Source organism: Fundulus heteroclitus, chromosome 15 (assembly GCF_011125445.2).
Source record: "Fundulus heteroclitus isolate FHET01 chromosome 15, MU-UCD_Fhet_4.1, whole genome shotgun sequence".
Taxonomy (NCBI): domain Eukaryota; kingdom Metazoa; phylum Chordata; class Actinopteri; order Cyprinodontiformes; family Fundulidae; genus Fundulus; species Fundulus heteroclitus.
In genome coordinates, this window is record NC_046375.1 from 18,165,764 (window position 1) to 18,180,999 (window position 15,236).

Here is a 15,236-nt window from a genome sequence, read left to right on the forward strand (position 1 = left end):
TTTCTTGGCATCCCTTTGTCGGCTTCGGCGGCAATATTTAGATCGCACGCAGGCCGCGGCAGCAAATGCTTTTGAACTCAGCCACCTCTCTCTCTGCTTTGGGAGTCTGAATAGCTGTAGGGATGTTTTTTTTTTTTTTTCTTCTTCTTTCTGTCAACACAGTTGGGTTCAATCCGTTTCCCCTCTGCCGTTCACTTCTAATCTGAATGCCACCGAGTGTTTAAATAGGCTAATACGCAAAGATCTGAGTGTACCGTCACCACCGGGGTTGAGCATTCCTGGAAACTGACATTTCTTGTACTTCGGGAACAGGTTTGGTTCGGTTTGGTGCTCAGATTGAGTCTTTTAACCATCTTAAGGAAAGACCATCGGAGTATGGACGCTTGAAGCTGCTAAACAGAAACAGACGAGTTTCAAGATCACCGCTGCCTTAAACGAGCATTTAGATCTTTGCCAAGCGGTGGCTTGCGTCTGGGTGCCTGTGAGTGTGCCTCACTCGGTTTAAGGGTGCCCTTGACTGAGCACCAGCGATGGATCGACTGGCACCTGCGGTGAGGAGGCCCCGGTCGGATCCAAACCACAACATCACCACCGTCCCCCGCCAGGGGCCAACGCTGCCTCGCTGCTCCCCCTTCTTACTCCGTCTGCACCGCTTTCTCTTCCCGTACGCGTAATCCGCAGCAAGCCTCAGCGGCTCCTCCGCCTTAAACCCCTTTTTAGGTCGCGTTCTCTCTTTATTCCAGGAACGGTTTCGCGGAAACAGGAACACCCTGTTACTGCCTGGCTGCAGTGGGAAAGTATTAGGGTGATTCGCCACACTGGTGCCACAGTGGAGGACTTCCTGCCAGGCGGAGTGTAAAACAAGTTTAATGCAAGGTCTACGTAAGATTTAGATCACTATCTAAATACATTCACTTATTATTCTCATTTAGTTTTCTTAATCATCTGCTTACCTCTCATCAGTCATTTGTTTTCTTGACCAGAGTATAGATTTTGTCTGAAGTAGATCTTGATCTGCTACATTTTCACCTCTCGTGTTATTTATTAATAAGGCAACTGTATTCAGAAGCTGTGTTACGTTACACATGACACAAGACGTTACACAGCTTATAACGGCTTAATAAGAACCTGAGTAACTCTTTTGAGAAAACTAACTATCACACATTTTTGTTCTTTCTTTTTATCTAATTTTTCTTGCTCGTCTTATTGTGAGGTGGTCTCTACTCCCAAAACAACTTCACCTAAAGTCCTCCCTTTTTGTTCTCTCTAGTATATAGAATAAAGGTGTCATAAATCTTTTCTTTTTAATCAACCTTTGTTCAGGTTGGAGCAGAGTTCCAGTTTGTTTGATCGGAGGATTTCAGATTTTCGAGCTGGAGGTGATCATATGCCATCCGGACAGAAAAACTGAAATTATCTTTTAGTTTAGCCCTGAGAGGAAGCGCTTAAGCAGATGCCGACTTCGGTGTGGGTAATGGTAACCGTGGACAGCCTTGTGTTTTTATAACGGTGCTCAAAATTTGTCTCTAGTCAGTTGATTTTTGTCAGCTTTGCTTTTTCTACCCAGTATCAAATAAACACAAACGAATTAAAAGTAGCAGCGCCTCCTGCTATACTTTTGTAACCAGAAGAAGAAGTTTTCGTTTTTTACTAAACACTTATATGACCAAGATTTAAGCATCTTGGGATCAACTTCCTTTCTTATTTCAAAATAAGAGCCTTAAATGTGGATACATGAGAATGGGGTTCATAATAATAACTCAGACTTACTTCATCAGAGGAACTTACATGCTGACAGCAACCATCAGTCTGTCGAGGCTTATTGTGGTGAATTAAATGGTCTTGGTACAGTAATGTGTTTGCTGGCCTTGTTTCAATTCAGTTCAGTTCGATTCAACATGTTATTTATCCCAAAGGGAAATTAAACGGTGTCCTAACTCAGGTTTATAGGGTTTTCTTCAAAGGGTTGTTGTAGATGGTGATGGCTGCAGGCAGGAAGGATCTCCTGTAGAGGTCTGTCTTAGAGCAGATCTGGAGACGCCTCTGACCGAAGACGCTCTGTTGATGGACAACAGTCTGATAAGGGCGATGCTCAGGTCCATGATGCTCCTCATTTTATGAAGAACCCGTCTTTGCAGAGTGAGCTCCAGACGTTCCCCAGAACAGAACTGGTTCCCTTTATAAGCTTGTTGAGCTTCTTTAAGTCCGCTGCTCACATTTCACATCTCCCTGGGATACCCAGCCTTTTTAAAACCTATGTGACCTGCATTTTTTTCCTTTTGTCCAAAGCTTGAAAGTCTGCAAATCATCGCTCAGAGACGTTAAAGACTTTTTCTTTGAGACGTAATCCTGTTTTTAAGGAGCTTTATGTCCATGAAACCAAGACGTAAGGTATTTACAAGGCGAACGTCTCTCTATTGTGAGATGTCATTGAGCTTTGGAGAACCTCCCCAGAGCATTTTGCCTATTCATCTCTTCTATTAGTTCCTCTTTAACACCTCTACAGGACCTGACCTTTTTCAGGGGATTATCCTCCCGAGGTCACAGTTCAGAGTTCAGTCTGGGTGCCTATTAGCATAGATGCTGGTGAATAAATGTCAAAGTGATCCGGGTGGTACTGGACCGTCCAGCGGCCTGTGATGCAGAGGTCAGTTTAGTCTTAAACTGTTAGAAATTATTAGATTACTGCTAATTATGACAAAGTGACTTGGAAGCAGAAACTTTAGTTTGAATTAATTTAGCTTTTTAATTAAGGACACATGAGATTCATACGGTTGGTTACATTACTTTGAAAAAAGGAATTGAGACTAGGAACCAGTGTTGTATAAATTACTGAAATCTCAGAGTCAAGTAAAAGTACCTCTCTAAAATATGACTTTGGTAAAAGTCCAAGTCACTGACTGAAATGTTACTTGAGCAAAAGTCTTAAAGTATCTGAAATGTCTTGTACTTAAGTATGAAAATTACTGTAAAAATAGATGTACTTAAGTAATGTAATAAAAAAGTATAAGTAAAAAGTAAAACAAAGCAAATGCAGTTTGAATGACATTTTTTAGATTTTGGTAAACTTAGAAAGTCAAATTCACTTAAAATAATATAAACAACCAAGTGCAGGAATAATTTAGACCAAGTTTAAACAGAAAATACAACCATTTTGTAAGCTTTCAGTTTTCCTTCTTCAAGTAAGGTCAGTGCTATGCACTTTAAAATTGTACACAACCAAGTGCAGGCACAATTTAGACCAGGGGGTGTATACTAAGAACATGGTTAAGTGATAAACCAAGTCTAGTCAACCTACAGGAAATGGTAAACCTGCAAATAGATACACCTGCTGCAGGTATCATTTAGTTAAGAAAATTAGGACTCTGCTATTAGATGCTTTACCTATACCACAAGGTTAATTTAACCTGCTTTACCACTGAACCAGCTTCTTATCCTGTTGGTGGTGATGAACAAACCCAGGCAAGACCCGACTTTGTCGCAGTCAATCAGTAGGTGGGGTCAAAACACTTGCATGCGTGAGTCTCTCTTTTTGTAACGAGTAACTAAACCAAAGATTGAAAAGTATTGAAGTAAAAGTATGCAATTAAGTTCAGAAATATAATGAAGTAAAAGTTATCAAAAAATGTTATACTCGAGAAAAGTATAAAGTACTCCAAAATATACTTAAGTACAGTGGTGAAGTATTTTTACTTCATTACTATACAACACTGCTAGGAACGATACAAAAGTGTAGGTTTAAACTGCCAACAAGTGCCATGGAGGCTTCTATCTATTCAAAGCCAAGATGGACGTGCTTGACTCTCCCATTGGGACCCTCTGGTAACCCCTGGCTGACCATGTCAGCCTTTGTTTGTCACCGCCTGGTGCCACGACCCCCAGGTCAAACTCCGGAGTGTGCCTGTCTTTGGGTCGATGGCGGCGCTGACCTTTTCCTCGTTCTACCATCGTGCCACATGCTGTTAATTCCCCATCAGAGAACCACTTCGGCAGCAAGGCCGGGGTCAGATTGCTGCCGGGTCTGCTCTCGTTGGTCGGCTGTTCAGAGGCAAGCGGACACCTGACGGACCGTCAGCTGAAAATACGATTCTTATTCGTTCATCGCGTCTGTCGCTGGGGGGAACTGGAGTGAAAATCCCTTTTTCCTAAAGTGTCATTTTATCCAACGCAGAGTGTTTTGTTTTTTAAACATTAATTTCATAATAGATTCAGTTCTCCACACACAGAGATACTTTACCTCCAGTTAATAAACACTTCAGTAGGGCTGCGTGATATTCAGACATATTCTTTCCAACTGTCTTTGACTTGAAGCATCTTGGGCATCTGTGGACTCCATCAGGCTAAATATGTTTCTGGCATGCAAAGATTGTAGTCAGAAATAACAAGCAACACACATTCGCCTTCCAAATAGTCCTTTGTAATGTTAAAAATGTTGAGAATGTGCGCCGATGTTGTGCAGATGATCTAGTGTGCAGTCCCTCAGAGGTTTGTGTAAATTTAAAAACTGTTTATAGCATAAGCAGGTACTGGTGCAGACACGGTGGCTAACGCAGAGAAACGGGGACAACGTCGGTCGCTAGCTCTTCAAAGCAGCTGACAACTTCTGAACTTGTTGCTCTTCTTTCTTGGACATTTTTTAAAACCATTTGCTGTAAGGAAAAACGTGTGGGAGGATACGGATTGGGGTGATCTGTGGCGCATTTATTTGGATCGGATCCCCAACAAACTTGTTGTGTTCTTGACATTTCAGCAGTGAACCCGAAATGAAAACGTTACATTGAGTGAGCGTGGAACCGGGGGCGGCTCTGGGTTTAACTAGTTTACTTCCTTTTTCAGATAAAGAAAGCCTCATCACAGAAAGCGGCAAACTCCACACTTTGGATAACCTGTTGAACCGACTGAAGACCCATGGACACAGGGTCCTCATCTACTCCCAAATGACCCGCATGATAGACCTGCTTGAGGTATGAACACCAACACACACCTCCAGACACGCCTCGTTATCTGCTTCTTCCTCTGTTTGCATATGCGTTTACGTTTTAACCCGGCGAGTTATTTCACAGCCCTTCTGTTCCTTAGGTATTGAGCTGCAGCGCCACTAATAAGCCAGCCTGTCCCTCGTTAGCGGGCCTATCAGATGGTTAATTATCAGGTCAGGGCTAATTAGAAGGTTCTCGTCTGCAGGGGAGCCAGGCAGATGGGAGGGATGACTACGAGTGGCGGAGAGATGAGGAAGAGTTAGAAGACGCAAAGGCTCCTGGGTGAGAGGGGGGAGAAATCAGATTTGATAGGAGAGAGATGAAGTGAAAAGAAATGAAGGGTAACACAGATTAGCTTCCCCCCTCCACCCTGATGAACTTGGCAACGAGTAGTTGACTTTTTATTTTATTTTTTTGTTCTTATCTGGATTGGATAAATGGAGTGGGCTTAGTTGAGTCAACACAGATGCGTTACTATTATAATCTTGGCATTTTAGATTCCACAGCTGGAAAATCGTTATCAGATCAGACAGAGAGCCTCTGGGTTAGCTCTAATCTGATCCACGGTCAAAGGCAATTAGGTTTATTCACTGAGCTATATAATACACTGGAGTGCTGATTTTGCCGTAAAACTGAAGTCACTGGCCGCCATCTTGCTACTCCCTACTCTCACAGAGTCCCATAGGATTTGGTTGCAACAACAAGCAGTTTTCTGGCTGTGTGAAGACGTTTCATAGGCAATTCTACAGTCAGTGGATGTACTAACACTACCAACTACTAGGAAATTAGGTGCTAAAATATTTTACATGTTATTCATATTAAATATATATATATATGTATATATAAGTATGTGTATATGTATATATGTAGATATATATATATATACATATATGTAAATATTTGTTTTTGTATATTGTTATTTATATATTTATAAATGTTATGTTATATATATATATATATATATATATATATATATATATATATATATTTAAATAGATAAAATGCAAAATATTTCAGCACATGACTTTCTCATTACTTGATAGTTTTAGAACATAACATAAAAGTATATGACATTTGACATTTTAAAAGTTTTAAGCTCCCCCTGAACATGAGAAAATCCTCGTTATTCGATGCTGTAGCGCACATATTCCCTAGTTACTGGGGAAAAATAGGGAGTACCAATATGGCGGCTGGTGGCTTCAAAGCGACTTGTTCTAACAGCGGGCGATTAGCACTCCAGTGTATTATATAGCTCAGTGGGTTTATTGACTGGTTGAAACTTTATTAATTTGGTTTAAAGTTAAATTCAAGGCTAAGATTAACAATGCTGTTGTCTTTGTTGAGAAAAAGAACGGTTAAGAGCATCTCCGGTGGTAATGGTGCGTTAAAAAAAAAAACCTCGATGCAGGACTCCCTGTGGATTGCTGCCACCGTGTTTGTTGCAAACATCACTATGGAGCCAAAGGTCTCCGGCATGATGTCACTGGGAATTCCTTCCCCCTCTCCAGCAGCACAGTGCCGTTCCTAGAGCCCAGTCCTTTGATGGCGGATGGACTCGGCCCATGTGGTTAAGGGCCGTCTTCCTTCGTGTCTGGAAGACGGCAGGAACACCTCACCTTTTAAGACCGTAAGACTAGAGGACTGATAAAAGCACTTAAGATGGCTGAGATAAGGCAGGCATTCTCTTGTAATATCCCTCTCACTGGCTTTCCGGTTGTGCGCCTCGTGAATCACAGAGGACTGTCGATAAGTGACCTCATAGCGTAGCGGAACGGAGCTACGGGTAGGTGTGACAGCGTCTAGCGGATTAAAAGGCGAAAGATATCCAGGATGAAGTCATACGTTGAGCCAATCTGGCTGCCGTGTTCCTGCATTGTGTTCTTGTCACTGCCAGAAGAATAAATCCTGCACATGGTTTTGATTTCCACAAATGAAGACCTCGCTTTTTTTTTTTTTTTTTCCAGCAAAGGAGAGGCTGATGTTAATCTCTGTTGTTACTTTTTAAGACGTTGTCATTTGCTGGCTGCTGGTTCATTCGGTGACATCATATCGTCGAGTGATGGATCGCCAAGATCAGCGCAGCCTGAAGAAAATGAACCTGACAGTGAAGATAAGAGTACCCTTTTTTAAGGTGGCTGCTTAGAAAAACGATAGTCAGTCACAAACCTGCATCTTTAATTGCAGCATGGGCTTAAAAGAAAGAAAAAGAAAGGAGAAAATACCATAACATTGGTAATGCCGACTTAATAAAATCCTCACCTGATGTTTGAGAATGACAAAAGCATTCTTAAGTATTTGGGGTATTACATTTCCTCTTCAGCTCTCTTAGCCTTTTCTTATTTTATGTATACAGTTAGAATCAGATATTTACATAGACTGTAGGAAAAGATGCATAATGTTTTTTTCCCCCTCACTGAAATCAGGCAAAATCTTTCCTTTTTAAGGCAGTCAAGATTATTAAAATCAATTCTCTTCGCTAAAATGCCAGAATAATAATGCAGAGAGGTTTGTAGAGAATTGTTTATCCTTCATTAAAAACCGTAGTTAGCATGCATTTTCTTTAGTTGTTGGTTGAAATGCCTCAGTAACTGTATGGCTGCGGTCAACATGATGGTGCCACCTCCGTGCTTCACCCGAGGGAGGAGATTCTCAGGCTTGGGAGTTTCCCCACAGTTTCCTTCACATGCAACAATGGTTGTCATGCCCAAACTGTTCCACGACTCATGTCTCCAAGAAGTGAGGAGACCTTCCCTTCCCTGAGATAATTTTCTAATGTAATCTGGCTTTTTTTTTTTCCTGTTCATGTTTGGAGTCTTGGCTTCCTCTCTGCGAGGCCTTTCATCCCATTCATGTGTGAACAGGTCTTGTTTCAGCATTTCTTGTTCTGGGATTGATACGCACATTTTGTGCAACCCGTGTGCTTCCTGAATGGTTTGATGGGTGGAGATTCCCATGTTGTTTATATTTGCATGCAACTGTTTGAATAGATGAACATGGCACCGGGGACCCAGTGAACCAGACTTGTTATCTTCCTGGCATCTTCCCTGATTTATTTTGATTTGTGCACAATGTCGTACAAGGTAGCAGTGTGTTACAATAAAACAAGTCTTGCCTCCATTTTATTCAAAGGTTATTAACCTATTAGAAACTTCCCATGCTTGGACATCATCATCTGAGCTTTCCCAATTTGTTAAAGTAATAGCATTCTTGGTGTATGTAAACTTGTGACTCTGAAGGAAGCAATAAAAAAAAAGATTTTGCCCATTTGAGTATATTTTTGTCCGAGTCTATAGCACAATAGAAGGTATGTAAACATCTGGTTTCAAGATTATATGTTGAGTGCTACCAAGGGCTGGATGACATGGGATGACCCAGTTAAGATTTTTGGTCCATGGGATACTGATCCGGGTCATTTAATATTAGGCAGGGTGTTGCTTTGTATGCTTTCAGGCGGCACCCTTCCCCTCCGTGCGCGGTGCGTCATGAAGGGGAAGCCCAGACCGACAGAACCCCGTCGTCTGGCTGGCCGTCTAGCTAATAATAGCTACCGCTAGCTATTATTAGCTAGCACTAGCTAATAATACCTGGTGCTAGCTATTATTAGCTAGTGCCAGCTAATAATAGCTAGCACCAGCTAATAATAGGTACCACTAGCTATTATTAGCTAGTGCTAGCTAATAATAGCTGGTGCTAGCTATTATTAGCTGGCGCTAGCTAATAATAGCTAGTGCTAGCTATTATTAGCTGGCTAGCTATAATAATAGCTAGTGCTAGCTATTATTAGCTGGTGCTAGCTATTATTAACTAGCGCTAGCTTATGTTGTCTGGGAGTTTACTGACCTTTTTATGTGTCGTACTGCTAGCTTGGCATGAAGTTCAGCATTTTGTTTTTCTTTGCTGTTTGTCCGGGGGAGTTCCTCCGAACAATCCCTTTGTGTTAATCCTGTCCATAAAGATGGTTGCATGTTTTCTCCTAGCTGTTCGCCACCTGTTAGCGGACCTTGAAACTTCCGGCAGCAGCTCTATCTTAATCAGATGAGCGGCTGCAGTGAGGAGACGTGTTAGTGCGCTGCTGCCGGAAGAAGTGCAGCAATTTCGACAGATGTGAACGGCCCGTTACACTAAAATGTGCTGCCAAGAACCTTGTTGGGGATTAAGATGGCTAATCCCAAACCCCAGTCTGATACCACCGTTTTCACTAGACCCACGGTTTGCTCCTTCTAATGTTTCATGCAGTATTGAGAGGTGCAAGTTGAAGTGCCAGGCTAACGCTAGCATGCATGCTCTACATTTTGACATGTCTTGTTGATAATTAGGGTGTTTCCGCTTAATCTTCTTTGGAAAAAACAGACAGAAAAAAGTTGTTCTATTGCCGATGCAAAAGCCAAGACAGTCTCTCACAGTCAATGATCGAAAACACATGGATTGTTAGAGAAACCCTGATTTACAAAGCAGTTTTTCAAGCTGTTAAACAAACTACTTAACTGGCATAAAAAAAATCAGACGATACACCCACAGCAGGGATCGGAAGTTGATTTTAGTCAGGGACTGAAATGGCTTGATGAGGACTCGCTACCCTTTTAAACATTTTACTTCAAATTAAAATGTTTGATGATTCTGTTTTCTACATGCAGCACTAACATTTTACTCTTCACAGTTCAATTCAGAACAACCTTTTGATGGTTCAGTGGTAAAAACAAACTGTAGTAATGGAGCGTGACCTATGCATTAATTGAATCATATCACCTGTGTTCAACTACCCAAATGTTGTTTCATCTTGTAAAAGGTAAAGTCAGCTATTAAAGAAGATCCCTGCTGCAGTTTCTCTGTACTGTTTTAAAAAAACAATAGCCAACATGATGTCCTGATACCTCTATCCCGATCATTTCTGTATTATTTTTGGGTGACCACAAGAAATAAGACTCGTCTTCCGGAAGATTTGAAGCATTTTTGGAGACCTAATGCGCTAATGGTTCCTAATGCGGTGTTCATTCAGAGCAGATGGGATTGTTGGGAACGGAGCCAGACAGAACAAGGAGGGCAGGCCCTGGTGGGACAGAGGGCACGGGTGTCATGACGGAGGTTTGGGGCCGGGGGGCAGCTGGGTCACAGAAAACATGGTGTCAAATCCTTGATATCATCGCTAATGATTGGGCGAGGTGAGCCGTGATGGGTTTCAGTGATTGTGACTGCTTCCTTGCTTTGGGGGGCACTCGCGTATTGTACCGAGGAGGTCGCAAGTTCATGGCAGTACTTAAAGAGGGATCAGTGTGTCACCTCATCAGCGCTCCTGCTCCTCAGACCCTCCCATTAACCTCAACACCCCCGCACCGACATACACAGAGGAGCTAAGCAGACTTCTGGGAGGATATAGTGTCTGTGTATCAATATCTGCGTTTCTTAGGTTTTAAACCGGCTTTAAACGTAAGCAGATGAACTTTAAAAAAATATAAAAACAGAATCAACCTTCCATCGCAGACAGATTATTATAATAAAGATAAATATTTCTCAACTTTTGAAATGTAATCAATAGCACTGCTGGGTGTATCTGCTCCTCAGAGAAAGACCTAAATAGAATTGCACATTTGAGAGTCTGCTAAGGTCAGCCTGCAGTTGCTGTGATTGTTTTTTTTTCCCCTGCAGCAGAGGTTAAAAAAACTGTTTGCAACTTGAATTTCAACAAGTTTGGAGGAAAGAGCGTCAGAAGGTTTCGAAATCAGATCCAAGAAATTCACTGGACACAAAAGTTCCAAAACTTTGTACTTTTTCAGAAAATAAATGCAGGCTTTGATCCATTTTATTCATTGTGTTTGAATAGTGAAAACAAACGCAGTTGTTTTTGTAATCAGCAGATGCTCTGTCATTTCTCATGACTGACCCTTGCCTTCAATAACTCCTGTCTGCAGGCGTCCAGACTAGGAGTCAACTAATCTTTGGGTGCTTATAAATATTGAGCTAAGTGGGAAGCTTGGACATCATTGTGTTCTTTTTGTTTACTTTGTCTTCTAGGAGTACATGGTTTATCGAAAACACACCTACATTCGCCTTGACGGGTCTTCTAAGATCTCTGAACGCAGGGACATGGTGGCCGACTTCCAGAGCCGGTGAGTCGGCCGATCCCTTTGTGTGCCACTGAGGGCAAATGTTCCTCCTTGCTAATAAAGCCATGTAATTCTGCCTTTTTGTATATTATAGCAATCAGTAAACAGTTTTATCAAATGTCCAGATATTATAAGCATGTGTGTGTCTGTGTTTTGGCGTCCACATGATCTGGATCGCATTAGTGCATGGCTCCCAGGCCCCTGTGTTACTCCATTGTTTGCATGTAGGACGGTGGTTTTCAAACTGGGAGGGCGTAGAGTTACTGGAAAGAGGTGGGGGGTGGGTGACCAGAGGAAAATTATCAAGATGATTTATGTGGAGAAAATAAACAAAACGGAGGTCTCTGATTCTGTTGTGCTGACTTTGTTCGCTAAAATACGCTCTGATTCCTTTTCCGTCATTTTATTTCTTATTATCTTCAACTTTTTAAATGGTTAATTATTTTTTAAGCTTTTTAAATATTTCCAGTCTGAATAGAATTACAGTAAAAAAAATTCATGAATAAATCTGACGTGTTTCTGAACTATTTCCCTCCTAAAAGTTAAAAACGTAATAGAAAAAAAATCTTTAATTTAGCCCTGACCAACGATGACGTCAGCTTTTAGTAACATACAGCCCAACTGGATTAGAAAAAGCCGGATCCCTCTAAAAGCTTTAAAATGGGGCTGGTTGCTGTTCTGGCTGATGGGATAAATAAGCAAGCCTAAACAGACAAAGTGAACAAATATAATATTTGATCATACAGATGATTTTGTCACTTATTCCAACCAGAGTCATAAGCTGTGTGCAAAACTTAGTCCACATTCTGGTAATGTAAAAAACAACAACATAATTTCACAATTGCAGTGTTTCCATTAATTAGAAAATGCAATAAAGTCACACGTGGATAAAATTTTTCACGTAATAACTCATTTAAAAAACTGGCAGCGCACTTCTAGGGTTTATGTATCCGGTTAGCTTAGCGGCTAGGTTAGCAGTTAGCTTAGCGGTTAGCCGTTCATTGTAGCTCCGCTGTTCTCACCGTTTACTTTGAACATGGTTGAGAGTCACAAGAAGCAAACCATGTTTATGTTTATGAGAAGAAAAGGAAGATCTCAGTAAGACCAGAGTAAATTTGGGAGATCTTTTTCACATAATCCCACTGAAGAACGGAAGAGCAGTTAAGATGGTCTTGCACATGCGCAGTTATTAAAAGAATGGACTTGGGGAAACTTTTGGAAAAATCGCGGACATTACCACAGCTTTATTGTTAAGCTATAAGGCTTAATAAACTCATGTCTTGCTCCTGCTTACACTGTTTTCATGCAGCCCAGCTTTCCGTATTACTAAGCTACTGCTAGCGTGTTTGCTTTCTATTTTTTGCAGTGGTTGTTTGATAATTTTGTAGTTGTTTGCCTGGTTTATATCTGCCCCTTGCTTTGAACTTTACAAATAAAGGACTCACATCAGACCACGCCCCATGACACAGAGAGACCAAGAGCTGCAGCAGCCAATACTGTTTCTCTTTTACTGTCTAAGTCATTCTATAGTAGGGCTGCAGGATATTAGGAAATCTTTAGAGAAGGGATAATGCTAGTGGATGTAGTGATAAATATGTGGTACTTAAACACTAAACTAAACGGCGTTAAGTATTTTTCTCTGTTTTTCTGGTTGTTTTTGTGAACATAGAAGCCAGACAATAAGTAATATATTCAGATAATGAAAAGAAAATCGTTTTTCTATCTCAGTAGCATGTTCCTTTTGGAAAATGTGTGTCTGGCTCCATCAACTTTTTGGACATGAAGCATCTCAGTTCCATCTTTATAATAATAATAATAATAATAATAATAATAATAATAATAATAATAATAATAACAATAATAATAATAATAAAGTACTTAATGACTCTAACAGAATCTTTAATTGCCTTTTTTAATATATATGTAATTAACATTTATTGCAGTCCAACAGTTATTTGTATTGCCATGACAATAAATTTGCCTGTATTGCATTTATGGTTCAGCCTTAAAGATGAAAAACACTTTCTCGAAGGAAAAAAAAACCCTATTTGTTATATTTAGTATTGTGCACATCCCAAATACAGATTTGTCTGAAAGTTTTCAACAACTCGCTGCATAAATGTGGCAGCACAGCTAACTTGGTTAAATATGTCTCAGACAGTTGACCAGATGCAGGTGTTACAGGAGTTTAGTTTATTCAGGAGCTCCTAAATCAGGAGCCCATTCAGGTAGTATAAAACCAACCCATAACGTCATAACGTGCATATGCTGATGTTTGAGATAATTTAGCGACACCCCCCTGGAACTACTGTCAGAATAAAGCAGAAACATTAACCACTGAATTGCTAAAACATTTTAGAAGCATTTATTGTGTATTTGTGAAGTCAGATGTTAAAAGTGGTCCAGAAAGACAATGTGAAGAGAACTGGATACAGTGTGTGCATATATATATTTTTTTTTTATGGTAAATAACGTCTCCCCTTTTCGCCTCCTGCCGTCCACAGCACGGATATCTTTGTGTTCCTGCTCAGTACAAGAGCCGGAGGACTCGGCATCAACCTGACTGCTGCTGACACGGTGAGTTTCACGCGCACTGGAAAACAAACTGACCTGATATCAGACCTTTTCTCTGTTCATGAAAGTATCTTTTCCTTCGTTCCGTCTGGCACAGAAATGCAAACTATATCGGTTGCCTCCTCCAGGTGATCTTCTACGACAGCGACTGGAACCCCACGGTGGACCAGCAGGCCATGGACCGGGCTCACAGGCTGGGCCAAACGAAGCAGGTCACAGTGTACCGGCTCATCTGTCAGGGCACCATCGAAGAGAGGATCCTGCAGCGCGCCAAGGAGAAGAGCGAGGTCTGGGGAAAATCAAAAACGATAAAATTAAGATTAAGCTGCGTACAACGACAGAGAATCCATCTTTGTGTGTGTGTTACGCAGCAAATGCTGTTAATTCAGCATTGCTGAATTAATTAGAAGTTGAGATTGACATTTCAACGTTCTTCAGATCCAAAGGGTCGTCATCTCCGGAGGCAACTTCAAGCCCGACACACTCAAGCCTAAAGAGGTGGTCAGTCTGCTGCTAGACGACGACGAGCTGGAGAAGAAACGTGAGCGTGGCACAAAGTTGAAAAAGTCTGGTAGATGTGGGGAAAGGGGGAAAATGAACCGAATGTCTGTCTCTCTCTTCCTGTAGTGCGGCAAAGACAGGAGGAGAAGAGGCAACAGGAGGAGTGCAGCAAGGTGAAGGAGCGGAAGAGGAAGAGGGAGAAGTATGCTGAGAAGGTATCAGCACAGAACAATTAAACAATGCAACAGGAATTTGGGGGGTTGGGGGTAAAGAAAAGGAGACTCTTTTTTTTTTTTTAAGATATTTGTGTAATCTGATCTGGGGGTTAGAAGATAGCAAAAATGGTCATAAACAGATCAGAAAGGATTGGAAAGGTTTCCAGGATGGAAAAATGTTCTAATGTATGAAAAATACTGGTGTCACCAGATTCCTTATCCTATTGTTGTACCCATTTAACCACTCAGTTACCTGTGTGTCCATTTCCTTTCTCTAACTCTGACCTCCATAGAAATATAAAACGATTAATTCATGACAAACGTTCACAGTTATATTCTAAGAACTGTCCAAAAATTAGCTTAAATCTCGTCAAATACGGGTCTGGAAAAAAATTAAACACGTTTGCAGCTTCCCCTCATCTTCCACCTCGCCCTCCCTTATGTCCCACCAGCAGAAGAAGAACGAGGAGTCGGAGCACAAGAAGAAGAAGGAGGTGAACCTGGTCATCGCCCACGCGCCGTCGGCCGACAACTCCAACCTGTCCGCAGACGGGGACGACTCGTTCATCAGCATGGAGATGGACTCGGCCATGCCCAGTCCTTTCAGCGAGGTGAGGCCAATTATTGGGACGTAGTGTGGAAGTCCTGGTCAGCGATGGGGCGGTAGATTAAACAAGCGCGTTACCCTGAAGGTACGCCGGCTGTCTTTTCCAGGCTTTATCTCCTGCGCTGCTGCATGTTGCTTCTGAATTTATTAGCATTTATTTTCAAACCTCCTCCTCTTCTTTTTATTCATCCGTTACTGTTTTTTTTTTCTTATCAACTCTTACGTTCATTCTTCCTATGCATTCAACACTCCTGTTGCA

General features: G+C 41.4%; 1 protein-coding gene across 5 annotated transcripts in view; it reads left to right on the forward strand.

Annotated features, from left to right (window-relative positions):
- The window catches only part of ino80 (INO80 complex ATPase subunit), a 54,819-nt gene that overhangs the window by 33,678 nt on the left and 5,905 nt on the right, over positions 1–15,236 (forward strand). For all 5 annotated transcript variants that reach the window (XM_036147577.1, XM_036147579.1, XM_036147581.1 and 2 more), the window contains exons 28-34: positions 4,837–4,964; positions 10,989–11,083; positions 13,585–13,657; positions 13,783–13,941; positions 14,093–14,195; positions 14,282–14,370; positions 14,823–14,981. In XM_036147577.1, coding sequence (XP_036003470.1) covers positions 4,837–4,964; positions 10,989–11,083; positions 13,585–13,657; positions 13,783–13,941; positions 14,093–14,195; positions 14,282–14,370; positions 14,823–14,981 — 806 coding nt within the window. The remainder of the gene's footprint in view (positions 1–4,836; positions 4,965–10,988; positions 11,084–13,584; positions 13,658–13,782; positions 13,942–14,092; positions 14,196–14,281; positions 14,371–14,822; positions 14,982–15,236) is intronic.